This window comes from Leuciscus leuciscus (genome assembly GCF_965113295.1).
Source record: "Leuciscus leuciscus genome assembly, chromosome: 15".
Lineage (NCBI taxonomy): Eukaryota > Metazoa > Chordata > Actinopteri > Cypriniformes > Leuciscidae > Leuciscus > Leuciscus leuciscus.
Window position 1 is genome coordinate 33,038,389 of NC_138739.1, and position 27,686 is coordinate 33,066,074.

At 39.2% G+C, this 27,686-nt stretch overlaps 2 protein-coding genes across 3 annotated transcripts in view; both read left to right on the forward strand.

Moving 5' to 3' along the window:
* LOC309475492 (adenylate cyclase 9) overlaps positions 1 to 3,753 on the forward strand; it is a 39,211-nt gene extending 35,458 nt beyond the window's left edge. Inside the window, exon 10 of the mRNA XM_082138287.1 lies at positions 717 to 3,753. Coding sequence (XP_081994413.1) covers positions 717 to 2,001 — 1,285 coding nt within the window. The 3' untranslated portion in view covers positions 2,002 to 3,753. The remainder of the gene's footprint in view (positions 1 to 716) is intronic.
* A 1,333-nt stretch (positions 3,754 to 5,086) lies between these two features.
* crebbpa (CREB binding lysine acetyltransferase a) overlaps positions 5,087 to 27,686 on the forward strand; it is a 49,329-nt gene continuing 26,729 nt past the window's right edge. For both annotated transcript variants that reach the window (XM_082138284.1, XM_082138285.1), the window contains exons 1-2: positions 5,087 to 6,242; positions 16,827 to 17,464. In XM_082138284.1, coding sequence (XP_081994410.1) covers positions 6,164 to 6,242; positions 16,827 to 17,464 — 717 coding nt within the window. In that variant the 5' untranslated portion in view covers positions 5,087 to 6,163. The remainder of the gene's footprint in view (positions 6,243 to 16,826; positions 17,465 to 27,686) is intronic.

Consider the following 27,686-nt stretch of genomic DNA (forward strand, 5'->3'; position numbering starts at 1 on the left):
TTTAATAAACAATTTTTCCAAGAAATTTCAGTAGTCAAAAAACTTTAGAAAATATGAGATGTGGAAAATGATTAGTTATCTAGGAGCTTTATACAGCTTTTTACAGTGGATGCTATTGAACAGTCTGACTGTCATGGCGCTTTTCTGAATAAGATCTAAACACTTAATGACTGAGGATCACACACTTGACTTTTAAGTCATTTTGAATGCAACAAATTCACGCAGAAACAGGTCTCATTGCTAAGAGACACGTGACAAATGAAAACAATATGCGTTCTAAAATCGGCTCAAAATATCACTCATGTTTGATATCCTCCAACTACATGGAATCATAGTCTGTGCCCATCATACACTACATGATTTTCTGTGGAATCTTTCAGCTTTGACTGCTAAAAATCTGCAGATTGGCTTTGAATTTTGCCAAGGTTTGACTTTCCCTGAGACTGCAAATCAGGGCAAAAAGTTGTGTAATGTATTCCAGCCTTTAATCTCAGCAACATATATTCCCAAAGGTTAGAAGGTTTCTTTTTTTTTTTAAAAAGCCATTTAAAATGCCATACGATAAAGAGATGGTGACCAAAACAAAAAACTCAAGGCTTAAACCCACCCCTAGCAGCCCATCTTACAATTGAGCATCTGTTATTGTTGGTGTTGTTGTTCTGTAGAATTCGATATACCACTCAATCAAATCTAAAATCTCTTTCCCTTGGCTCCAGGAACATGAGTAACCAGAGTGTCGAAGTAGATCACACAGGTGAGTTGGACTCTGCGCCCACAGCTCTCGACCTGCTCGTCCTCGAGACCGTGCTCTCCTTCTTCCTTCTGTTGCTGCTGGTTTGGTTCCTCAACCGGGAATTTGAGGTCAGCTACCGTCTACATTACCATGGTAACGTGGAAGCCGACAAGCATCGCATCAAGATTCAGACCATGCGAGATCAAGCGGACTGGCTGCTGCGTAACATCATCCCCATCCATGTTGCCGAGCAGCTGAAGGTGAACCAGAGTTACTCTAAAAATCACGACATTGTCGGGGTCATCTTCGCAAGTATTGTCAACTTTAGCGAGTTCTACGAAGAGAGCTACGAGGGCGGGAAAGAGTGCTACCGAGTACTTAACGAACTCATTGGAGACTTTGACGAACTGTTGCGCAAGCCTGCTTTCTCCAATGTAGAGAAGATTAAAACCATTGGCGCCACCTACATGGCAGCATCTGGATTAAATGCGCAGCAGTGCCAGGAGCAGCTGCACCCGCACGCTCACCTGCGTGCCCTCTTTGACTTCGCTCTTGAAATGATGCGCGTTGTGGACGATTTTAACAAGAACATGTTGGGTTTCAAGTTCAAGCTGCGAATCGGCTTCAACCACGGGCCCCTGACTGCCGGCGTCATCGGCACTACCAAGCTGCTATACGACATATGGGGCGACACGGTCAACATCGCTAGCCGCATGGACAGCACAGGAGTGGAGTGCCGCATACAGGTTAGCGAAGAGAGCCACTGTGTGCTCAGCAGAATGAACTATACCTTTGACTATCGTGGCACTGTAAACGTAAAAGGGAAAGGGCAGATGAGGACTTACCTGTATCCCCAAATGAACGAGGGCAGATCGGGGTCCACACAAAGCCTGGAACAATGCCAGGTGGACGGTGCCATTGGGCATTTAGAGCCCAACACTCTCGCCAATACAACATCCGCCGCACCACTAAACCCTTCATCCACTTCTCCTGATGTTGCCTCTATCAGTGGCCACGGTGTGCCTCAGGGCCGTGTATTAGGCCCGTCTCAGATTACAGAGGAGTTGCACCAAGACACTAAGGACACTTTTCCTGTCCCTGAGCTCAAAGAAAAGGATTACGAGAGTCCTTATCAACAGCCATTGCTAAGTGGTACACAACCTCCGTCAATAGCACAACTGTACGCACCATTGGCCAGACCAGAGACACCTTTACAAGGAGAGGATGATGAAGTAGATGAGCATACAAAGCTCAGGGCAGTGGAGTGATTTAAATGTCCTCCTCACCTCGGCTGAGCAGCGGTCCTTCCTTAAGAGCCAATCAGCTGTTAACATCGAGGCTCTACTTCCTTGAAGGGGCTTTTCCGACCACAACTGTTGGAGTTCCAATGAGTAGCATTAGCAGCCTGTATAGGGCATATGTGTTGATGATGTGACCTAAATAGAAAAATGGGTGCGCTAAGCATCTGCTGTGTGGATCACAGTGTAGCACAGAGGGGAAAATGGATTTAATTTCTGATGTTCTCAAATTTTTTTGTTTATAAAGTGCCTTCACGATATGTAAACCGAATAAGATCAGTCAAATGAACAACTCAGAGATATTTGAACAAATATATCAGCATGGCTTTTCGAAAAGTGGAAAAATGCTGTTTTTCGTAACGTAAAAATGTACAAAATTGTTCTTATGCCATATTCATTTTTTTTCCCTTAATTTCAGTGTTTTTTTTTTCTCTCAAAATAATCAAAGTGCCAGTGGCTAATTAGGACAGGATTACAGGAGGATGTATTATAATTATTATAATGAATATACAGCGTATTAGTTTCACTACTCATTGGGCAGTCACCTGCATCACGTTAAAATAAAACCAAGGAAGACAAGGGTGTATAGATAGAGATGGGCTTCCGGCACTTCTGTCCACAATGCCCATATTAATATCTAATATATCTGGCAGCAAATAATGTAGCTTTTATCAATAGAAGGTAAAAGTGTCTCACGCACAATAGCACCCTGAACTAATGAAATGAGAAAAACGGCACAATCAGCCTTAGTTGTTTGAAACGCAATCAAGAAAGATGGCAGAAACCATGCTGTGCGATATCTCCACTTCATTAGAGGACACAAGGGCTGGTGATTTGTAATGCATTCAGAAATTGAGTGTAATGTTCGTTGTAAACATGTTGTTCAATGCATTTTTTTTGCATACAAAAATGTTGGCCTTATAATTTGTTTCTCATTGCCTGACGGGTCCTTATCCCTCATTCCTTAGCACAATTATGGCATGTAAGGGAATGTCCCACAGGATTCAAAGCTAAATTAATAAACTAATTTTTCAAATTTGCATGGCACTTATAATATAAAGCAGAACGAGTGGCACTGTTTTCCCCTAAATATTTCCAGTGAACTCCTGCCAATGAGGCCTTCAATTAAGTGTTCAGTTGAACAGGTTTTGTAGCTGAATTATCAATCAGTGCATTTTAATTAATTTCATTCAGTGCCTCAAACTTTTTCATATCAGAGCCCGTCGGTATCGTTTTTATTGATTACCGTGCACTTATGATACCTGTTCACTCCATGGCCTTGTGTTGCCATAGTCGGCGAGCAGCTTGAGTTGCAGTTTTGGTATAAATCAACATCTACTAAGAAAGTAGGCAGAAGTAAATGTATGTTATAGCCGGATTTTTTTTATTTTTTATTGTTTGGTGTCGATTCTGTTGGGATTAGACAGCAGTTTAGTGCGTTTTTTTCCATTACAGCGATTTCCGTCTCCGATGCATTCAGAACACTAGAGAATAATCTGCGCTATATCTTGCAATGCGTCTTACATTAGTCAATGGAGCAAAGCAAGATAAGTCCTCTATCAGTCCACACCGGTTGGATCAGTATCCTCTGCCATCATGTATAATGAATAAGCTGGCCTCTGAGGTTGAGGAACGAACTTGTTCTTTGTTTTGTTTACAGAGAAATCACTAATTTGTTCTCAAAATATGAATAAATCCAGTGCCTTTTTGTTGACTCCCCCCCCCCCCCCCCCCAAAATATCACAATGTCAAAATATCTGCTTTCAGAACACCTGCAATATTATTGTATCATATTATTTCCTTTTTGATGTGAATTATAATTCCAGCCTTTTTTTTTTTTTTTTTTTTTAAATGTACACTGTGTATCTTTAAATGGAACTTTTCGGGATGGAAAAGGGATTTGTTTTTGCTGTTAATTGTTTTATGGTGCACTGCTCTCCAGCCAACACATTCACCTTTGAGTTATTGTATCACTCCATTGGCTAAAGAAGCCCCCAGTGCTGACAGTATTGAATTATAATTACTTGTGCATAATGTATGTGGTTTTGTATTAAATGCATTCATATTTATTGGGGCTGTGCATGAATCGGTGTGCAGCCACAGAGCCTAATATCAAAAGGGCATATTTATGAAAGGGAGCCACTTAAAGCAGGGAGGGGATGGGTCTTTATGACCAGTCCCACCTAACGTAACAAGCACCTATTTCAGTCCTCAAGGCCTGAACTCTAAAAAGTGCCTCAGATTTAATTCTACTAAGTTTTATGATATTTTGAATGAGCTAAAATGGAAAAGTGTGATGTTTGTTTTATGTGTGATTGTTTCCACTTTCTCACCACTGCCTGCATCCTAGTAGGTTTCAATTATTTTGCCAATTAACATCATCACATGGCATTCACTGCTTCATATTGTTTTGTTTTTTGTATGAAAATTTAACAAATGTTAATTGGTTAAGAGACAGAGTGCAAATCAAATCTAAAGTATTGGTGCTCGAGAGTGTTAAAAAAAAAGTGCCCTTAAATATGATTTCACGGGCTTTTATTAACTGTGTATTAATTATTTGTGGCTTTTTGTGGGAATATGTGTATACCAAAGAATTTTAATAGTGTGGGCAGACGCTGCGAGACAGATCTGTGCATTGTGGGCAAGATTATTATTTTTTTTTTTCATGCAGCACATGTTCTTCAATCATTTGTTGTTATGCACATGAGACACAGCAGGTATTGATTTATTAGCCATTATATTCAGGCAAAAAGCATAATCTGTATACATTTGCACAGTGCACTCACTTTGTATGTACATATCATGTATTGTTTTATTTTTATTTTTCAAAATTGATGCTACATGTGCATGTGCCAGATTTCGAGAGTAGAGAAATAATGAAAAGATATCAGAAATGGCGTGTGTCTGTTTTATGTGTGTGTGGGGGGGGAGGGAAGTTAATATGTATGTAGAATATCTTTATTCACCAGTGACACCATATTTTTAAAATTGCCACTTTTGGTATCAGAAGTGGCATGTATTTATGTGGGTCAGAAGATATGAAACAAAAAATATAAGTACAAGATAGACACAATATCATTGTTTATTCTTGTTCAATACATTTAGATTTTAGTATAAGTGCAATTTGAGTTGTTTTACTGCAAACTACTAGAGACCTATTGTCGGCTGAATTTAAAACTATTAATTTATTTCAAATTCTTATCCCAAATATGACTTTGTCTACAAGATTATTGACGCAATTAACGATTATTGAGCCCCAGATACTCATTTGTGATCGTCTGCTGCCTCCATCGGCCGCTTTGCGCGCTCACAGCAGGTTTGACGTAGGGCGTGATTGCGCTCGCGCTCCCCCTCCCCCTCGGCTCCGTCTATCTGGAAAAAGAAAAAAAAAAACTTTTTGTATCGAAGGAATCAACAGCCGCCATCTTGTCGCGGCTCGGAATCAGGATTTCGATAGAGCACTATTTTTTATTTTTGAACACGGAGCATCCAAACCGAGGTTTGACGACACCGTTCAGCGGAAAATGACACCTTTATATCGCCGCGAAGGAATTTTTGGCGAAAAATCCTGGATTTAATCGGCGTTCGTCGGCCACGAAACCCTCGCATATCTGATTTCCCCTTCAGAGCGACGCTTGCGTCTGTATTTCGCTCGGAGCGGGGATTGTTTACCGGACGCTTTTGGAGGGCAGACAGCGCCGAGGGGACTATTTTGCACAAATATCTCATTTTCATGCAACCGTGCATTTTTACACGGAGCCAGAATGTTTTTGCACGAAAAAAATTGATGTCAGAAAATGGATCGCATTCCGTTGCAAAACTAACGACGCTCGTGCGCGAGGATTCCCGTGGATATTTTATTTGGGATTTTACGTTGAATTGGCGGAAAGGAGGCGTTTTCTCTCGGCAATATAACGATGATAATGTGGGTGTTGGGTGTTGGATTATCATGGGGTGAATGGTGGTGGCGACGCGGGGCGCTGTTGCTGCTTTTTTGAGAAAATCCTCCGCCGAGCCGCTCCACACTCCCCACGTCTTGCAAAAGTAAGGTAACATCTGTTCTTCTGACGAAAGGATCCTTCACTTTGCATTTCCCCACACAACATTCGGCCAGAAGCAATTCTTTATCGCAATGGCTGAAAATGTGCTCGATGTTGGTCCTTCAAGCGCGAAGCGAGCGAAGCTGACAGCACCTGCTCCAGACGCACCAGGTAAAAGTCCAACAGCAGCAGCAGGCCTGATCCCAAACTCTTCTCACACACTCTACCATACGCCTATTCATGCGCCATGTGTGTAACGCAGCTGTCAAATGAGTCCAGAAACACTTCAGTCAGCTTCACTGAACCAGGCACACCAAAATCAAGTTTCTGTCATCATCGCATACTCACTCAGATAACAAAAATATGGATAACACTTTAGTTTACAGTGTCCTCGTTACCGTAGTACTACTAACAGTAAATTATGCATGATTACATGCAACTAAACCTCAGCACATGTTGTACTTCAATATATAAATGCACTGTAACATATTACAATGACACCTTAAAATAAAGTGTAACCAAAAATTATGTTCTAAGAAAGTTTTTGTTAAGTTCTCGTGACGCTATAAAAACTTTATTTGTGAATGTTTCCCAAAAGCACAGAGAACACTCGTGGCAATGGTCTCTCCACAAACAAACTTAGGCTCACGATGCTTTTGGGAAACGTTTATTAAATGTTTTATGAGCGTTTATACTTGGTTATCCGAACGTTGCGGGAACTTTACATTTGATAATTGTGCAAACATGGGAACGTTACTTTTGAATGTTCTCTGGAAATTCTAATTATGTTGCATAATAAGTAATAACGTCCAACTAAAACATTTCAGGAAAACGTTGCTTGAACAATGTAAATATAACGTTTTGAGAACGTTATTAAAGACCAGATAACTTTGAACGAACATTCTATTAACGTAGCGTTACTGGAAGAATGTTTGCTCGTAACTGTGAGAGAACATGGCCAGACCGTTTGCTTCATCTCTGAGAAATGTTCATGTTAGCTGGGAACCCTTCAAAACTCGCATGACACTAAAGGAGAAACAACGTCGTTTTCCATATTATGAAGGTTAACCCCATGAGTTTTGAGATTCAGGAGGGTGAATAAATAATGACCGTTTTCGTTTTCACCAATGTAGTGCTTGCAGTCTAGTTACTAATAAAACTAGCATAGCGTGAATATAGTTGCTTTGCCAATAATGTTTAGGGAATGAAGGTTAAACTTGGTCGACATGAGGCTAAGTAGTTTCCAATCAAACTTGTGTGCATATAGAAAAGTCTAACTGATCCTCAAGTTGCCCATCTTGTCACTTTTGTGATGTATTGCATCAGTCTGGCTGTGAAAATCATCACGTCCATTCTTCAGTCTTCTTTCAGATCTGAACATGGAAAGAGTTCCAGTTGATAGTGAATGAAGGACAGGGACAACTCCATGATTGAGACTGTCCCGGGACAGTTTCTGAAAGTGAAAGTTTTAGTTTGTGGTCACTATGAAACCGTCATAAAGGTGCACCCAATACATTTGTGCTTAGAAAGTTTACACAATAGTACATTTTCAAAAGCGACTAAAGGTATACGTTTTATCGGAACATGCATTTCCTGGAATTGCATTATTTTTATTATAATTATTATTACATCAAGCAATGATTTGTTATCGCAACTTTTTTTCTACTGTCAAATCAACTTAGATGAGTAATGCAGTTCAGATAACATAATATTTTGAGTTTCTATTTATTAAACCAATTCCTTCATTGTATTAACTGAAATTTTTAATTTCAAAGAACTACATTTTAAGGCGACCAGGTAACTTATTTTTTTTAAGTTAAATCAAAAATATTTTGTGTTCAGTAGCCTATATGATGGGCGCCGCTATGTTGAGATCACATGACCAAGCAAAACTAAACTAGCGAAAAGCCAAACTAGCGCTCTTGTGAGAAAGCAAAATCCTCTAAGATTGTCTGAAGTACATTAGGTAGGCTACTGCTGCTTTGTTGAATGTGATGATTAATGCCCAAGCTATCATGTTCAGACACATGGGATCATACTGTTGATCTCGTTAGCCATAATAGTTGATACTTGTGTGGATGGATTAATTAACCTGTTTGGGGTTTGTATTAATGTCCAGTTAGAACATCATGTTCTGTTTCTTCATTACTTTGAACAAACCAATTTGATGTGTCTTATGACGCATTACCTCCACTGTCATTAACCACATAAATGGCTGCATGCAATAGATTTGCATCATGCGTGCAATGACTAGCGCTCAAATGTGTTAAAAGCTGTCAGTTAGTGCATGCATACAGGTTGCATAAAGTTCAACATCCCCTCGTTTATCCTAATCAGCATGTAATGTGTCTGATTATCTGTCCGCAGGCATCTAGTGCATGTGTATGTGAACTTGAGCTCTCGGTTTAATAGCCGAGGAGTCTTGTTCCACCTGTAGAGACTTGTTTCTCTGGCTTCTGCTGGACCATCACACGCTTCAACATCCATCTTGCCTACATGCGTTCAGACTATACTACTTAATGAGCTGATGATTTTGACGGATGAAGTGTGCCATTTGTTTCAATAATTGTTTTTCCACCATCAGTCCGAGATGTTCCAGTTGCATTTGCTATTGAGCAGTGCTGGTACTCCTGTTTACATGCACTCGTTTTCAAATGACAAATGTTTTATTAAATTTCAGACATAAATAAACATACACATGTTCGTAAGAAGTCAAACGTATGTAAACAGAGATGTGTTACCAAAAGGGCTCTGGTAATGTGCGCAACTTGCGTGAGGTTACTTTTGAATCCGATTGAGAAGATAGTCATTTTCAAGCAAATATGTTTAGTATGTTTTTCTAATTGATCGGATTATGTCAGGTCTACACCACCACACCAAAATCAAAGTTTCATTTGGATTGAGCTCAGTCGGGTCGATTGAGATGTTTACAATGTGGCCGTTTCAATCTGATTACCAACTAATTATTTAAGTGCATGTAAATGTAGCTACTGAGGGAATGTGTATTCTAATCCAACTGGCCCAGAATGGTTATGTTTTTGCAACAAATGTTTGTTTGTTTTTTTCAATGGTGGAAAGGCTCTAATATTAAAAAACATTCGGCGCCTCCAGGATTTAGCAATTTTGTGATCGCAAGAATTAATGCAAATTCATTCAATAGACACATTGTTTGCGGCATCTTGCATTTTTATTGTTTCTGCAAAAATAATTTGCAGGTTACTATAGTGTTGTCAAAAAGTACAGACTTCGGTATCAAGTCTGTACTGAAATTTAAAAAAATGTGACGCTTTGAGCGGAAACGTAAACGCCTCTGATTGTCTGTGATTGGCTACAATGATCAGTACTTCAAAAACATGTTGTAAATACACATAAATGACGCTCTTCAGTCTTCACCGAGCACGTACACTTTCAAACACTTCCGCGTGCTCTCAAATGCTTCCGTGCGTTGATCATCGTAGCCAATCACAGACATATCTGATGAGCGCGTGAACACAATGGCCAATCAGAGGTGTTTACGATTCCACTCAACAGCGCTCAAAGCGTCACATTTTTTAAATTTCAGTACTGAAGTCGGTACTTTTGACAACACTAGGTTACTACTCTTACTGTCAAATGCTAAACTTGTATAAATATAGGCGAATGATTATTGGTGGATTTTTACTTCAAATCACCACAAAAAATGCTGCAATTATCACTGTGGTTTTTTAGAAATGCCACAGTAAATTCATTCATTTTGGGCCGCAAAACTCAAAAAATGTAATTTGAAATCATGGAGGGACTGAACATTTATTCCATTTTAATATGCAGACAACTAGGCTGTGAATATTTTAGGGTTAGGGGCACAACCTTTGAGACCTCTTGATTAGGTACGGATGCATTGTGGTTAGTTAGTAGTCTAACACCAGTGGTGTGAGGTTTCCTAGCTGATCTATTTCCTTGTTTTGATTTTGGTATTTTTAGTGGCCGCACATCAACTAGCATCCATATGTGTGTTCATGGATTAATCTGTAGGAAATTGCACTTTAAAAGCATTATTGCAGTCATTGACATTCAGACATCTTTGTCCGTTGCGTCATGCCTTGTGCAGTTTTCATCTCGAACCCCCTGCATTTCGTCACACTCTGTCTAGCTTTTTTTTTTAACGCAAAAGCTTGTCTTAGGTCATGTTTCTTAGGAGGACATTTACATATCTTGGTATGGTGAACCTGAAACCAGCCTAATTTGAAAGGGTTTCCTTAAGATTATTTAGTTGACTAGTAGTAGTGAGAAATCAGCTTGAAGAGCAACATCCCTAACAACTTCCAACAGACCACACAACAGTCAGCTTGGACTTAGACTTCTGCACATCGTTGGTTAGTTAGTTAGTCAGCAGATTATCAACTCCCTCGCACGCATGCCTTCTCTTAGAGCGCTTTGGTACTGCACACCAGAGATGTCCAATGAGTGCTGTAACATGCTTTGAGATACTGTGCAGGCCAAAGAATATGGCCGGAGTTCTTGATTTACCTGGGTTAATGGTCGTTTTGATGGCTGTGTTTGGATATGATCAACTGTTGAGTCAACTAGTTTTTTATTTTCCTTTTTTTAGCTATATTATTTTTAGTGGATGTTCTTAGAAAAGGGTGAATTCAGATGAATACATTTTCAAAGATGGTTTAATTGACCTATTGGTAAGCCCCTCCCCTCGAACGCAGATGAGCCAATGGCATTTGAGTAAAAGTTGCACGGGGACCGGAACTCGGACATCTTTAGGTTCCAGCGCTATAGAGAAACATTGGAATATCCGATGCTTTCATCGTTTTGATGGTGTTTATGCTACAAAAATGGTAAAAAAACGATGTGCCTGGGGTTGTAACACTGATTCCCGGTATCCTGAGAGGATGGGCATTGGTATTCATGTTTTGAATCACCGTAATTTTTCGCGCTTTTCACCAGTGCATTTCAAAAGTGTGATAATACCTGCGCGAACGGACCAATTATCTGCGACTGAAACCCGGTTAATTTATCACTGATGTGGGCGCAATACCCTAGTTCCCTAAGGATTCAACCCCAATCCCAATAAAGTAGAAAGAAAGAAAGAATTTTTCTGGTTGTCATACTCTCATTAAGTTACAATTAAAATCAGTGAAGCCATGCTAACGTACAAACCTAAATAGCTAACGTTAACTGTACAGTGTAGGTCAAAAACACATAAATGGAGGTCTACATTTCAGTGCCTCTCCATATTAAACTGGTTAAATGTAAATTAATTTAATCGTACTCTGCGGTACACGAACAATGTTGATCCTGGATCTTGTTCATCTGAGATCGTGATGACCGCAACATGAGGCTTCTCCCCGTTGCAATGTGATCTGCAAACCCTTGCTTCCAAATTAATCTTGTTACCCACCATATTTATTCTTTTATATATCCCTCCATGGCATATTTAAGTCCCACTTGAATGTTCCTCGATGAGAGGTGGTCCTTCTGTGTCCAAAATGTATCAAAAACATCTTGGGATAAGGTTTTCACACTGACAGCTGTCATTGTAAGACAGTTAGCTACTCTGTTTTTTTGTCCGAGTTCGCAACAGTAACTAAGGGGGGCGGGGCTTACCGATTGGTCAACTGTGCTGATAGTTAGCACTTAGCAGTTAACCAAGGGCCCTGTGAAATCTTTCCTAAATTATGTAATTTTTTGCCCATATTCACAGAACATGCAGACTTTATATTAAAACAACAGTCACAGACGCTAATACATATCGCAGTTTGAATTTAACTGTACAGCCCTATTTTTGATTTATTTATATAAAATGTGTTTTACATCAGTAAGTTCTATTTTTATAACTGGGTCCCTCAATTCCATCCACATTTTCTGCATGGCCCTGAAGGCTTGAATACACTACACAACTTTTAAAGTCACCATGAAATTCAAGTTTTTTGGCTGTTAGTTTGAATATGCTAGCCTTACATTATCTATAAGCTATGTGCTCCAAAACAATTACAAAATATAAGCGCCTATAGGCTCACATTACTAACGCGCTCTTTAAATAACAAAAAAAATTAAAATGCGCCATTGACTTTAGACCAGGTTTCAGTTGGTCAATGGCGCAGTCTATTTCAGTTGCCTCAAAATAGCAACATGCTAACAATGCACCTGAACGCCTCGTTTTCAGACCGGCACGTCCATGGGTGCACAAATGGGCGCAAATTCATTTGGTATTTAAACAACGTGGCGCAGGACGTGAAAATGATAACCGCGTCGGGCTGAAACTAGCAAAAAACACTTGTCGCGCCGGGTGTAAGATAGGGCCCATGGTTTCTCACTTTCACCAATATGGATCAGTGATTTTGATGACATCACTCAGCACTTTAGCTTCTCATCAGATTGGGTCCAATCAAAAGCACTCTAGAATCTAAAGTGTCCCGCCCCCTACATCATACATGGATGCTGAAGCTGCGGCGGAAATACGTCAGTCAGTTACTGCCTAAGCCCAACATGCTGTCAGCATTATAAAATTATCAGAGAATCTACTTCTCTAAACTCAATTGACTATTACAATTCTTGGCAGAAACCCAAAATTCTGAACCCTCTGGGCTGAATATGCTTATTGTAAATGAGCTGTTCACTTTGGAAAAGTGAACTTTGTTAGTGAAAAGCATTGGTTCAGACCAAAGCAGTGATTTAGACAGAATTGCAGTGTTTGTGAACTGGGATGAAAGGAGGAAACATGACACTTTTACAAGATGCGCTTCAGCCCAATAAAAACGTTTAGTGGTACGCCATGTGACCAAACCAGCCCTGTGTTAACCTTCCACCACGGAGCCAAGCGTCTCCCCGTGTCTCTCCTTCAACTACACTGCTGTCTATCAGCAGCAGGTCTGGTCTAAACAGCCTCGTGAAACTTGAACCCGTCTGCTGCTCAGATCCGGCACATGCTCGTAGTCTCTTGTGTGTAAACACTCTTAAACCTGAAAAGGAATTATAGGGATATATTCCTTAGATCTTCAAATCCTGATTCACACTTAAGCCATAAAGTAGGGCTGGGGAAAAAATATTGATTAAAAAAAATACACATAAAATACATATTTCCTGCACCACTTTTCACCATAGCACTGCAGAATTTAAAACCTTAGTGTTTATGAGTTTATAATGATTTTACACATTGCTATAATATAATTCAAAGGTTACTTCAGTTGGTATCCACAGAGCTTTTGGTTATTGATTGTCATCCTTGGGCCTTTTGTTAAATTTGTTAAGTCATATTTTTGTAATGTACCACATTATAAGGTTCTCTGTATGTTTTACAAAATTGAGCTTTGAGAGAATTACTTCATGTACACTATCGTTCAAAAGTTCGGTAAAATTTATGTTTTTGAAAGAAGTCTCGTGTGCTTTTGCGGCTTACTTCTGTTTTAATAACTTTTCATTATCGAGCACATCCTGCAGTTTAGCAACAGTAGACTGTATTTTACAACAATCACTTATTTAGCTGATTTGGAGGTTAAGTTTGGGCCTTTAGGGAGGAAAGAAGGCGCATCGCTAAGGGAAAAAATGCACTATAATCGCACAGCCCTATTCTCTTGCTGTCATTGTAATATCTTCACAATGGTATTGCAAATGTATTGTCTTTTTGATAGGGATGTGCTGATACAGGTCATTCTTTATATTTGAAAGCCGATAATCGATATATTGTCCAAATTTTTATATCATTTTTGAGAGCCTGATTACAAAAACAAGTCTTATTAAAAACCATGTCCCAAGCACACAATTATTATGTTCTCATTATAATTGTATGTAGCCTATATGACAGACTTGCGCTGCACATGTTGCTCTTAAACTGTATTTTCCTTTTTTTTAAGTGATTCCAATCATATTTCAAGCAATTCAAAACTATCACGGTGGACAGAGCGCACCTGAAGTGTCTCAGCTGACCGGCTTTAATATATCGGGCAAATTTTCTTATCAAGCCGAAAACATAAAAAAATTAACGTATATCGGCCGATACCGAGATGGTGTCCGAAATATCGTGCATCCCTACTTTTTGAGAAACCTAGACCGAATGCGGTGAAGTTTTTATTTCTTTATGCTATGCATAGAAATGCATCTGCTCTTCTGATCAGCCTTTTTGAAGTCAACAGATCAAACTATATAAAATGATTATCGGCAAATAACGATTGGCAGCTGATCGATCAGAGCACCTTTAATTCTAATATGCTGATTTGGTGGCCATTTTTTATTATTATTATCAATATTGAAAGCTACTTTTATTAACAATATTGAAAGTCATGCTGCTTTTTATTTTTGTGGAACCATGACCAATTTTTTCAGTAAAATTTAATTTGACAGAGATGGATAGCCAAGCTGAAAGTCTCCGTTCATGTGGATCCGTTGCCATCCTCCCCATCCGAGTGAAATCCCAGGCGGAGGCGCACCTGTCCCAGCTCAGACGGCCCGCTATCTTTTAGACTCTGTGAACGACAGCTGTGGTCTACTGCCGCGCTGATAGACTATTATTAGCCCACCGCCGGAGCCTCTATAGCGGGCTTCAGCTCGATGATGGAGGGAGAAATCGGGATCCCCGTTGGGACTCTAGACTCCAAGGTGCTTTCAAACCCAAACGTTACTTTGCATTTTGGCACGGCTTCAAGGTTGTAGGGGGCGGGACGTTGGCACTACACAGCTGAGTGTGTAAGTGAGCACGTGCACGAGTCTGGCTTTGTGATGTGGGTCATTAAGCAGCCAGCCACCGCGTCAGGGAGCAAAAGAAAAGGGATGATCCCTACTCCTGCCTCCCTCGTGTTTAGCACCTGCTGTGTCTGGCAGCGTGAGTGTCTGTGTTTACTCCTGGACCGGTGCGACCTCAGTGCTACCCATGCTGCATCTCAATCAGAGCCGGGGATAGACTGCACAATGTTGCTCTGGGAAATCCCGCTCGCACTCTGACCAATTTTTTTTCAGGGCTGCCAAAACATAGGCTACTATCTGAATGGGTTACAAGTGTATGGCATATTGTGTAGTATCTAATTTGTTCTGCGTATTATTTTATTTAAAAAGACACGTGAAACGATATGCCACGGGGAAGATTACAAATGTAGTACGCGACATTGTCATATGACCTCACTAGCGTGCAGCACTCCATGCTGCTTGTGCTGTATACTGCTTATGATTTTATAAAAATAGGGTTACACTTTATTTTAAGGTGTCATTGTTACAGTGTAATTATACATTTAAGTACTGAGTAATATTAAGCAACTACATTACTATAGGGTTAGGGTAGAATTAGCATTTGGTTGAGGGTTAGTTGCATGTAATTATGCATAATTTACTGTTATTACTATGGTAAGTGCATGTAACGTATGTAACAAGGACACTGTAAAATAAAGTGTTACCAAAAATAGTATATGAAACATGTGACATTGTCATTTAACCACACTTGTCACACCATGAAGTGTGTATTGTACAGACTATCTACAACTTAAAAAAAAAAAAAGCTGTAAAACTGTCTTCCATTGTAAATGTTACAAATAGTAGTATTTAGTACACAGTATGTACTGAATACTGCCAGTGATTTTAACACAAATAGTGTATGAAACAGTCTACACTGGGAAATGTTACAAACTTTGTCTTTTGACCACACTAGTGTATGGCACACTATGCTGTATGTTCTATAGACTGCCTGTAATTTTAATACAAAAAGCATATGAATGTTATAAACAGTATTCTGCTACATCGGCGCTTGTCCTTACTAGTGTGTACGGCATACTACGCTGTAGGCCTATCTACTGTACTACCAATGATTTTTAAAGTTACCGTGTAAAACAGTCTCGAATGGTAAATGTTACAAACAGTGGTATACTTCACTGTTGCTTGTCCTCACCTTTGTGTGGGTCACTGCAGTATGTAACTGTATATTGCCTACGGTTTTATAAAAATAGTATATGAAACATTCCTTCAACAATAAACTTCACATGCATTAGTCAGCGTATGGTCATTTGACATCACTAGTAGTGTACAGCATTGTATGTAGTATGTCCTATATAGCTTACCACCTGCAGTTTCATTCAAATAGTAGACCTACATTTTTTCACCCACTTATTTTACTTTATTTAAGTGGGCTGATTCTCATTGGGATAAATAGTGAACCATTGTCAAATCTATTAGTTTATTGCCCTCGCACCTTAATCAGTGGTGACATCATCTCTTAGCATCCCTCCTGATGTGTTGGTGGCATTTACTCTGCTAATCATGCTAACAGCCAGTGTTAGTCTCGCACAGTCACGGAGGTGATGGAGAACGTCTCCTTCCTCCCAGCTGTTCTGCTATATCACACACACTCCCTTGTGTATATATGGTGTCAGGCGTTCATTAGCAGATTTTAACAGATGAGGTGGATTTATTAGGGCTATTAGCAGATCAAGCCTCATGCAGGCATATTGATTTAGGCTGCTACTCTCTGCTGTTTTCCTTCACAACATGAAGCTGCTAAAACGATATTTTCATGGCGTCAAAACCACAGCTTAGATTAGACCCTTTAATAACATGGAATTTGATTGACTTAGTGTAATATTTACACAAATATTTCTACATTTCAATTAACAACACATGAGACGCAAAATATGATGGACGATTCAAGAATCTTCTTAAAATACTACTTTAAAATACTGCAGAACGTAGACAGTGGCGTATTTGTTTGCGCCGCGTAATTTTGATTAATTTCATATTAAGATACAAGAAGCAAATAAATAACCATTCTCCCTCTCTTTCTTTCCTCAGAGTTGGGTTCACTTTCCTGGGATGACCTGGAGAACGATCTTCCAGATGAGCTGATTCCTAACGGAGACCTGGGGCTGATGTCCATGCCCTCTAACGGTGGTGCAGGTACAGGCGGTCACGGCCCCATGGTCCCCGATGCTGCTGCCAAACACAAGCAGCTCTCCGAGCTGCTCCGGCCGGGAAGCAGCGCCGGGAGGAACTCGGCCAGTCCACAGCCTGTGGGCATCGGACCTCAGCTGACTGGCCTTGGAAAGAGTCCCCTGGGCCAGGGCTCCCCTTCTCACCCGTCTCAAGCACAGAAACCAGGTGGTACCCCAGGGGCGCAGGGCAATAACGCTGGCTCAGCTGGCATGGGACTCGGCACGGGATTTAACCAGGCCATGCTGAACAGCGGCATGATGGGACAGAATGCGGGCGCTCAGCCAGGTCAGGTGATCAATGGGTCTGTAGGCCGCGGTCGAGGTGCGCCGGGGATGCAGTACCAGGGTGCCGCCATGCAGGTGGCAACGTCTGTAGGGGCGGGAGGGGCAGCGGGGGCGGCAGCACCAGGAGGAGCGGCTAGTGTCCTGGCAGAGGCTCTCACACAAGGGGCACAGCAGATGGGCATCAACGCCCAGCAAGCTGGCAACATCAACAAGGTGAGATGACCGGTTTCCATTGCTGTGGTTTCACTTTCACTCAGTTAGAATTCATAGTCATGTTAAGATGACACACAATTTTTTTTCATCTCCGTAGTAGGGATGGGCACGATGGGCTCAAGTTCTCGTCCGTGAAAACGATGATCGCCCCAAAAAAAACACACATAATTTTTCTCTTTTTCTGATTGGTTATTGTGGCATTTGATTGGCGGTTCCTGAGGTCTGATTTGTTAGCGTTAGACAGCATGCCTTCCAGACCGGCGAAATAAAGTGAAACTGGATTTGAAAATGCGCACTGCAGTGAATCACTTAGATCATGAAATGCAGTTAAGTGCAAGATGTGCAGCGCCAATCTATCGTAGCCTAACAGTATAATGAGAAAACGATTGTAATTTGTCAATTTGTCAATTCTTTGTGCTTTAGTTTTTCAGCGCTCGTGAGAGCTGCATCAGACTAGCACGGTCAAGTTCACATGCGCATTTGCGTCTTATTGTGCAGATGTAAGTTGTAAGATTACTTTTATGTTGTCTATATCTGATTCATCTCAAATAAGTGTTTGGTTGAGTTTAATAACCAGCTTTCAAAACGCTACAGTTTACCGACCGTTCAGCTCAAATGGAATGTCCGACATTATTGACTATGATTGGATGATTATATCAGCGTGATACACGGGCAAGAGCGCACCCAGAGTTTCCATTTCTGTAAAAAAATGTTCACTTTCGCATCCTTTTGTGCAGATGCAAGTTGTAATATTATTTTTATGTTATGCATCTAGGATATCTGATTATTAATCTCATAGGATGTGTCATAGAACATGCTTCACTTTACTGGAGATCATTTACTCTTTAGCTATTCCTTTAAGATGTTTCTTTTTCAATAATATTGAACAGTTATTTTTTTCTATTTATACGTTAATGTTTTCATGTCATATTTTTATTTGTCAACATTAATTTTTGTAACAGTCTTAACATTTTCATTTTAATGACAGACACGCCCCGCCCCCTGCACATGCCCCGCCCCCCGAGTACTAGAGTACTCGTTTTTTGAGACCTGTCAATGATCAATGCCCATCCCTACTCCTTAATCAGGTTTCCATTCAGATATTTGTATGCACGTTTTGGGATAAATAAGCTGATTGGCAAGAATGTGATACAATTTCAAAACGTTTGATAAATTTGTATTAGGTATGAAGACATCACAGTTCACAGTTATCATATACATTTCTAGATGTGCACCACAAAAATCATGTAACTTTACATCACGTCATGTCTCTAAATAATTTATTCTAGGACATTCTGACACACAAATAAACATCTGCTACCAATCGCTAGAAAACATGAAGTCTGAGTGTGTGTGTGTGTGTGTGTGTGTGGTTTTGTTTTGCACACTATAAACCACACACAATTTGGTACATTTACTAAAATAGCTGTGGTGGCTACAACTTCATTTCTATTATTTTTATTTATCCATAACTAATGATTTTGTTCTCCTGGGGATGGAAATGCTGCTTTATATTCTTATGGATATTCTGCTTTTTACCATTTCAAGTTATTGGCCGATAACATTTCTTTATTTCTTTATTTATTTTATTCTATTAAATCTAAAACTACTAAAATTGGTATTGTTAATTAAAAATGCTGAAATAAAATATAAATTATAGACAAAAAACATAAACGAAAATCAGAAATGTTGTCTTTGCAACTTGCTGAAATAATTTTAAAGTACTGAAATTACTATAACTAAAATAAAGCTAAATAGAAGCATTAAAAAACTTAAACAATATAACAGCATAATAAAATTGCTAAAGCTAAAACCAAAATTTTTATTTAAAATGTAAATATAAAATGTGATTGTTTTTAAATATAAATACTATAAATATATAATATTACTAAAATAACACCTAATTGTGCAGCTCATTTCCTATTTCTAGATCATTTAACACTCAATGTAAATTAACAGTAACATAAGTAATAATTTAATAAACTTAAATATAGTCTTTAGCAAATTTCTAAATCAATATACATTTTTCATACTGTACATTATCATGTTAGGATGCCTATATTCACTTGTAGCATCTACAACGATTGATTTTAAATTTTTAGTATTTTGTTTAATTTATTTTCGCAAAACAGTCGAATTTTATTAACTTTGGATCCCTGGGTTTAAATCCACATGGGTGCCGTCAAGTCCCCGTTTCACTCTGCAATAAGTTATGACAGTTATGTTTGGTGAAATCTGTTTCATGTCTTTTTTTAGAGCTCTAGTATGCTGGTGGAATCTGATCAGTGTGTAAATCAGGCTGTGTGTCCAGCTTCATCTGCCAGTGTAGCAGCAGACGGACTCACTTTATCACTCTTTATCTGAAGCCGCTCTTTGCTGCCTCATTGTTTGATTGCATGACTCATTCCTGCACTTGTGTTTTTTTATTAGGCTTAAATGCTTGTGTTACGAGAGCGTACGTGCCAGAACGCTCTTAAACTCTGCCATTTTGTTTTAAGGCCTGCGATAAAAGCAGCGGCAGTGTTATGCTTGATGGGAAGGCAAATGAAAAGCTCTCCACGTAAAGTGCCATGTTACATGCATACACATGTCGTCCGTGCTCTGTGCAAATTTTATGAATAGAGCGTGTCACTCGATGATAGATGGGTTCTTGACTGATGGGGTCTGAAAGCAGCACTCCAGTGTCAGAATTGGCAGGTGTGTGCATTTGTGTTACAAATTCAAATCCCAGTGCACAAATAGCCAGTGATTTATTGGGCTTAGACCTGGAAAGTGCTTTTATTTAGCTTTTTTTTATTATTTTTATTATCACAAGTAAAACAATTCGAGTGAAACTTTGAATTGAAAAATTATCAAGAATTTGATAATGTCTTGGGATTAAGCGTAGCGTCAGTTCTGGCAAGTCACATTAGTCAAGCTTGCATCAGCTGACCCTCAGCTGATCCACATCTACCTATAGGAATACGACACCTATCACTGTATACATATATATAAGCTCCTTCAGTATTATCAGCAGCTATCGCGTTTCTCAGGAGCTAATTACCCTCCTCCATCCCCAGCTCCTCCTCTCGTCAGTCAGGATTCCCCTTGAATCAGAATAAATTCTCGAATTATGTTGTACTTTAAAATCTTTATAAATTATTGATATCTGCAATACATTCATGTTGGTTCTGTACTGTTTACCCTAAGGGGGGTTATTGCTGCTCTCCCTGCTCTTATCCATGCTAGGCTTCATGGATGCACAGGGAGTTCTCGCCCAGAACAGAACCATACCGCCAATCCAAACTGTATGCTAATTGTCAATTGTATTTGACGATAGTGGTCCTGACAGAAGTACGACAGGTGCGATTGACGTCAGAGTTTGGTTCGTTTGGATTGTGAACACTGTTTTCCAAACTTGAATGTGCACCCGCGAACCATACACGATTCTGCATAAAAAGGGTGGTCTTGGGGTATGGTTCGCTGCTAATATGAACGCAATCGCATTAAAGGTAGGGTAAGTAATTTTCGGTGCGGTTAGCAATAGCGAGCTAGTTTTGAAAGCATAAGATCCCACCCTCCCTTCAGAGCGTCTCCAAAGCCACGCCTCCTTCAAAACACATGAACACACACAGCAGGGAGCAAACAAAAGTGTCACGAGAGACGGCATTTAAAATACCTCATGTCTCAAACACATAACATTACAATAATAATAAACATAAACAACTCAAAGAGCTCTGACTTGTACCACCTGACTGCTGCAGATTCATTTCAGAGTTGATAGTGTTGACATTGAAACGCATAAATTCTTGTCACAAACTGCTCCAAATATAACGCCACGGGTTTCCATCTCCTTCAAAGTACAGTAGTTATGTTGTTAACCCTTTAGAACCTGAAGCTAAAATAGGTGTTTTTCACATAATTAGATTTTTTTTTACTGTAAAATTCTAAAACAATGTGCTATCTTCATGTGTCATCTTATTCAGAAAAAGATAAGCTTTCAACAAATTACAGTTATTGACCATTATTGTGTGTGGTGAGTTTGTAAATAGAATTTAAATAGACAAAAAAAAAAAAAAAAAGTGAATAAATTTACTGATTTTTATTTAGAAAAAAACTGAAAAAATCATGAACGAAAGAAACTAACACTTTAAAGTTGAAAAATGAACTATAGTACATATATACAAGTCTTTTTTGTGACAGTGGGTTGCACAGTTTTCATTTAGGACACTTTTTTTCATACATGCACGCATACAAATGCACGCATTCATAGGCACGCACACATACACATGCACGCACTACATGCTTAGATACGTGAAAGAGTAACGGCCATCCGCCTCCCAAATTTCATTAAAAATCATCCCAATCTCCTCTTCTGCTGTCTAACACTTCTTTCGCCATGTATTTGTTCGTTTCTTTTATTATTTTATGCAATCCAAAACACTCTTAACCTGCCGCGCGTCGTATCTCTCGGTTCAAATCCTTCCTTCCCGCGCTGCTGTCATTTGCAGACGGAAAGCATGACATTACCGTAATAAGCCGTATATTGGCGAAAAGCGCATGATGTCTACTTTCAGGAACTATTTGAATTATTTTGTTAGTGCAAAAGGTTGAAGAGGTACAATGACATGAATACAGCTTGGTTGGCTGTGTCGTCGACGACACATCCGGTTTTAAAGGGTTAACGCAGCATAGGCTGGTTGTTTTAGTTCAGGAGGAACTGTAAAAGACGGCTGATGTTTTTGTTGCGCTGCTCTGTGACTGACGTCTGTCTAACTCTGCATAGCATGTAACGCGCTGATGATGTGTGATGTCTGCACGAAGCAGGTGTGCGGAGGTATAGAAATGCATATGTTGACAGGACTGAATGCGATGATTGGACGAACGTTTTATGGTCCTACACCTCCCACAAATGAGATATATACATATAAGTAACATAATAATATAATGTGAACACAAACCACGTGTGAAAGCACCCTTGGTTTTTGGTTTGGTCCTAGTATCATGTTCTCCAGCATGATTTTCAGCTTCAAATAAAGACCATTGGACCATCTGTCACATGACCAGTGTGACCAATTAAAAATGTAAAATCGGCAAGAATATAGGCAGTCGAACTCGTAGTTGGATGCTGGTGGTGTCAGATGGGAGGGATTGTTTTCTGGCCTGAGGTTTAACAGGGTGTCATCAGGAAGCTTGTTGTACCCTTTCGGTGTCACACAGGCGGTTGAATGCTCTCACCGCACAAGAGGCTCATCTGGTTTGGCTTTGGGCTGTGCAGCTTGCTCTTTTCAGACACATTTTATTTCGAGTAAATGGTAAAGCAACAACCGTCCCCCTTGTATTGGAGCTCTGCTGTTAGTGTTTGTAAGTGAAACCATGTATCATTGTGTTCTATCTGTGCTATTGTTGTTTCCAGTTGATCAATAAGGATTCAAGCCAAACTCAACCTCAAGCGGATCTGCTCAACTCATTGAAGCATCTGTGCTTCCCTTTAGGCCATTTGTCCAGTGCGGCTTTGGCAGTTGCATTGTTGTACTATTTTTTTTTTTTTTTTAGCATCTTGTGCCATCCTGCTGCAGTTTCATGGTGTTAAAAGGGCTGGACAATAATTCAGTATCAATATTGTAACGAATGGACTTATGGTGCCTTCACGTGCTATGGTAATTATGGTAAATACCAAAAGCCGACGTGGAAAATGCACATGAACACCCCCTCATGTGGTATTTTCCACTGGGCAACTCGTAGAATATTTTGATGCACGAGTTGCCGAGATGAGATAACCTTTGACCTTTTCAAAATGGCGGAGAGCAACGCAAGAGTCATGAATAAGCATTGCACACAACTAAACGTTTTTTTGCTACTGTTAGCGGATAGTTTTTGTAGCCTATACAATATTGTGTCATTAAAAATTGTAATATAATGCGTTAACACTCAGTGTCAGTTTGGTTTGTTGTTACCTACCCAGAGCAGATGCTAGCTAGCAGTCAATAGGAGCCTCCTAGTAATGAGCGGTCAGGCAATTTACTCACGTGAATGTATTTTGTCTGTAGTGTACGCCAGCGACACCATGATTTACTGACTTAAGCTATCTAAAATTGTTTTAGCCAAATAACAGGTCTGGATCTGTGAGTCCATTTTTTTTTTACCTACATTACGACAACAAAAGCACTTGAACACAACACACTGGTAAATACCAGTTCACAAGTGGAAAATATCATCTTTTCCATAGCACGTGAAGGCACCATTAATCCAAAATGCTGTAGGCCTCATAAAACCTTCCCCCTCTCCCCTGTTGTCATCGGCCCTCAAACCAGTTCTCTTCAAAGGCTGTTATCACCTCTGCTTTCCTGAACCATCTGAGCAAGAGACTGTGTCTGCCACCCTCAAAGACAGCACAGGAGTCCAGACGGCACTAGCCATTTGGTTAAAGACTATAGAGACAAACTCCCAATACACAAAGGACATTTACTCCATTCTTACCCACAAACTTACCCAAATGTTTATAGTATTTCTCCTGTGTTTTATGCATGTCCCTATGTTTTATTAGTTATGACTAGTTATGATTCTTTAGTTATGTTAGAGTTACTTAAAATGTTGATATCCAAAGATGATGTATCACTACTTTAATGTCTTCAAATCCCCTTTCTTGGTATCAAAAGAATCCTCTTTTGATTTTATAATCAGTGGTGTACAATATGTTAGGATAAAGTGCATCATGATATTTGTACAATACTTTTATGTAAAGACTGCACTAATTCTCCATGCCAGCATGAACATGCAAATGGAGATAAGATGAACAAAGACTTTCTCCCGGTCATCTTTGATTGGTCACCTCAACAAATGGGTGTGAACTGATAGGACCTTTAAGAGTATCTGATTAGTTCAGATCTTGGCTCAATCTCTTTGAGACAACATTCTCCTGTCTTCTTCCGGCAACTTCATCTTCAAGTTAATTTCTTTGGATTCAATCTGGACCACCCCAAGACCCCAAACGAACACTTAAGCGCACTCCTGGCAAAATCAAGAATCTCCTGCATCTGGACTTTTTCAACAATGAAAGTCAATGCAAGTACCTGTTCACAGCCTTTAGATGCGTTCCTAAGTTAATTTTCCCACTTTAAGGTGACCCTGATTCTTTGATGTTTCTCGTAGGTTGTGACTGATTGTAATCTTGCCATTCTCTTTTCTTCACTCTCTCTTTCTTCACTTTTCTTTACTTTCTTGATTCTGTATACAATCTTTGCTTAGTTTGGTTGTGTGTGTGTGGCCTTCCGTAGTTTGTTTATTAAACCATTATATCCACGCTTTATTGTTTGACACATATCGAAGTCACTTAACCCCCTGAGGTCTACGGTATCGCCGGCGATACCAGCTCGCTTTTTTTTTATTAGTGTAAAAGAAACTCATAAATACTCTGTTGACTTTGATTTTCCATAGGAGTTTCATACATCAATCGATTCTGTTAAATGTGTATTATTTTTGTGTATACTCACAATAAAAACAAAGTGTTGTGCTTTTTGCCAAATAAAGAAAAATAAACACGAAGCGAGTTCTGCCTTCTCTCTGCCAGTGAAGTCCATTCTGAAACGCGTCCGAAAATTAACAATAACTCAGCGAATACTCAGTCAAACAGACATACAGACAGACAGGCATGAAGCTTGAATTCTCTTCTTTTAAATGAAGTCATTTATATAAAAAAACAATTATTCTCATCTTGTGAAATCTGTATTAAAAGAGAGCGATTCCAGTCGAGCTCATCTCATCTCATTACGTTATAATCGGCCCCGCCCACGGAGAGCGCGCGCTATTCAAACGCAAATGACTGAGACGATCCTGTGAACGCCCCCATCAGCTCGAGAAAACACACACGTTTATTTAGATCATTGTTTACACCGTCTTGCAGCGCTGTGAGGAATAATACTAATCGAAAATGTCCCTCAGAAGTGCGGGTATATCGAGGAGCGAGCTGAGGAATAGCCTACAAGTAAGTTTTTTCCTTCTCACGTGAATTTCTTCACGTGGGTTTCTGTTTATGAATGAATAAACGGCAGAGATGCGCGCTGTTTACCACAGCTGGCAAAGACAGTTTAAATTTAAATCGCGTGTGTGAATGAATGATGATGTTTTAGCAAACTGTATTGCTATACTGAGATAAGTAAACATCGACTGAATGTTGAAATAAAATGTAGGCTATTTGTATAAGCAACGTATTAAACTGCAAATTAACAATATGCCCTAATATTTCATGAAAACAACGTTACAGTCAGACGAAATATGAAAGACAACATTTTGTTTAGTAGATTTGGGTACAGTTTTTACTGTAGAATATACTGCCACATCAAATAAGCTTTTGTTTAGCCATTTCTATATATAAAATACGATTTTTGTCAAAAATAAAGTCATCAACTAAGATGTTAGCTGTTCCAATGTTGGTTATATTCAAACTAATGAATACATAGATAAAATGTAGGGCCTATAATCTTTTTTTTTTACAAAGAAAGAGTACACTTGAAATATTGTTGAAATTGTAATTATTGTTGTAATTGTAACCGTTTTAATAAAATAGCAAAACATATTTACAAGATAGATGTAAGCAAAATCTTAAATGGTCAATATAAGTCTTCTTCTAAATATATCTTTTGTCCTTTCATTGTGGCTCAGTCAGTGTCACACCTGAGTGAATGGCTAATTATGCAGAGTGGGTGTATTCTAAGGTGTAAACCACTCCTCGTTCACGCCCCCTCGCATATTGGCTTTCCAAGCAAAACCTGTTTTACATCAATTTAAATCAATGTATGGTTTTATGTGAACGATAAAGCAAGACTATTTTCACATAATTTTGAAGAAAAAACTATAGGCGACGACATCCATAAGTCAAAAGTCTTATTGCCACATATTTAGTATGTGTTTTGTGGTCTTATTTCAAAAATTTTAATTTTTAGTTTTTTCGATAACCACGCATAAACATTATTCTCTCAAAAATGAAAACATGTACATACATGTGGCTCACATATTATTGTAGTCCTGTTTGTGCTATATAGAGTGAATTTACACCTTTGCCATTAATATGTTTATAAGCAACTGAAAAAAGCACAAATGTCAGGGCATGTCAGAACACCCCCAGGGCCCAAAAAAACGCTCAGACTCCAGAGGGTTAAACATCTTGATCTAGCGATACCCATGCTATTACCCTGCTAATACTTTATTTACTTTAGTTGGAAAAGGTTATTCTTTCTTGGCCAGAAAGCTAATATATTTCCTAGAATTAATAATTAATTATGCTTTCTGTTTTTCTGTTCTGTTAAAATTAATATATATATATAGAGCTAATTTGCTACAATATATATCACGATATGATTTTACGATTTTTAAACACATTTCCGATATTTCAACATTACAGGCATGGGCTACGTTTACATGCAACCATATACTCCATTAGTAATCGGATTGATGGCTCAATCGGACTGAAAAGCCTTAATTTAAACGCCTTAATCGATACGATTGAGCTCGATCCGAATGAAATTTAGATCGAATTGAGAGCGGTGGTTATTCCTTTTCTAATACGATCGAGAGGACATGTAAAACACTTGATTGGATTGAACACCGAAACTAAAAGGACTGCACATGTGCAATGACGTTGAAATAGCGTAATGATGTATGATTGACGTGCGAACGATACATTTTTCCTGTTGAATAAATTGTCATGTAAATGATAGTCCCGTCATTTTAAAATTCTCATTTCACTGCGTCTGTGAGGTGAAGCTGGACAACGTCCCACCAGTCCTTGTTTCAGATTCTCATCCACAGACGACTGGTTTTGGGCACAGTGAGGGGTGTTTTTACTGCATAATAAATATAAGCAGCGGCACAACGGTTCATATGTTCATTGTCTCCAAATTATGACCAGAAATGGATAAATATTAAGTCTGCTGTTTAAAACAAATAAAGAATCAACTTAGGAGAATAGTTATTATGTGCAAACAGCGGGAAACTGTATATTCGTACAGTGTGTGTGCGCATGTCAAACAATCTATTCCGATTTGACAAACACACACATCAACCCAATCACTTGTTTAGCGTTCATGTAAACACTGCATTCAGATTCATCAATCGGAGTGAATTCAGGGTGTCATCAACACTCTCAGCAAAATGTCCCTCAGCAACATGTGTTTTTGTCGTCGCTCACTTTTTTTTTTTTTTTTTTTTTTTTTACAGCAACTCTGAGCACTTTTCATATTCTTTA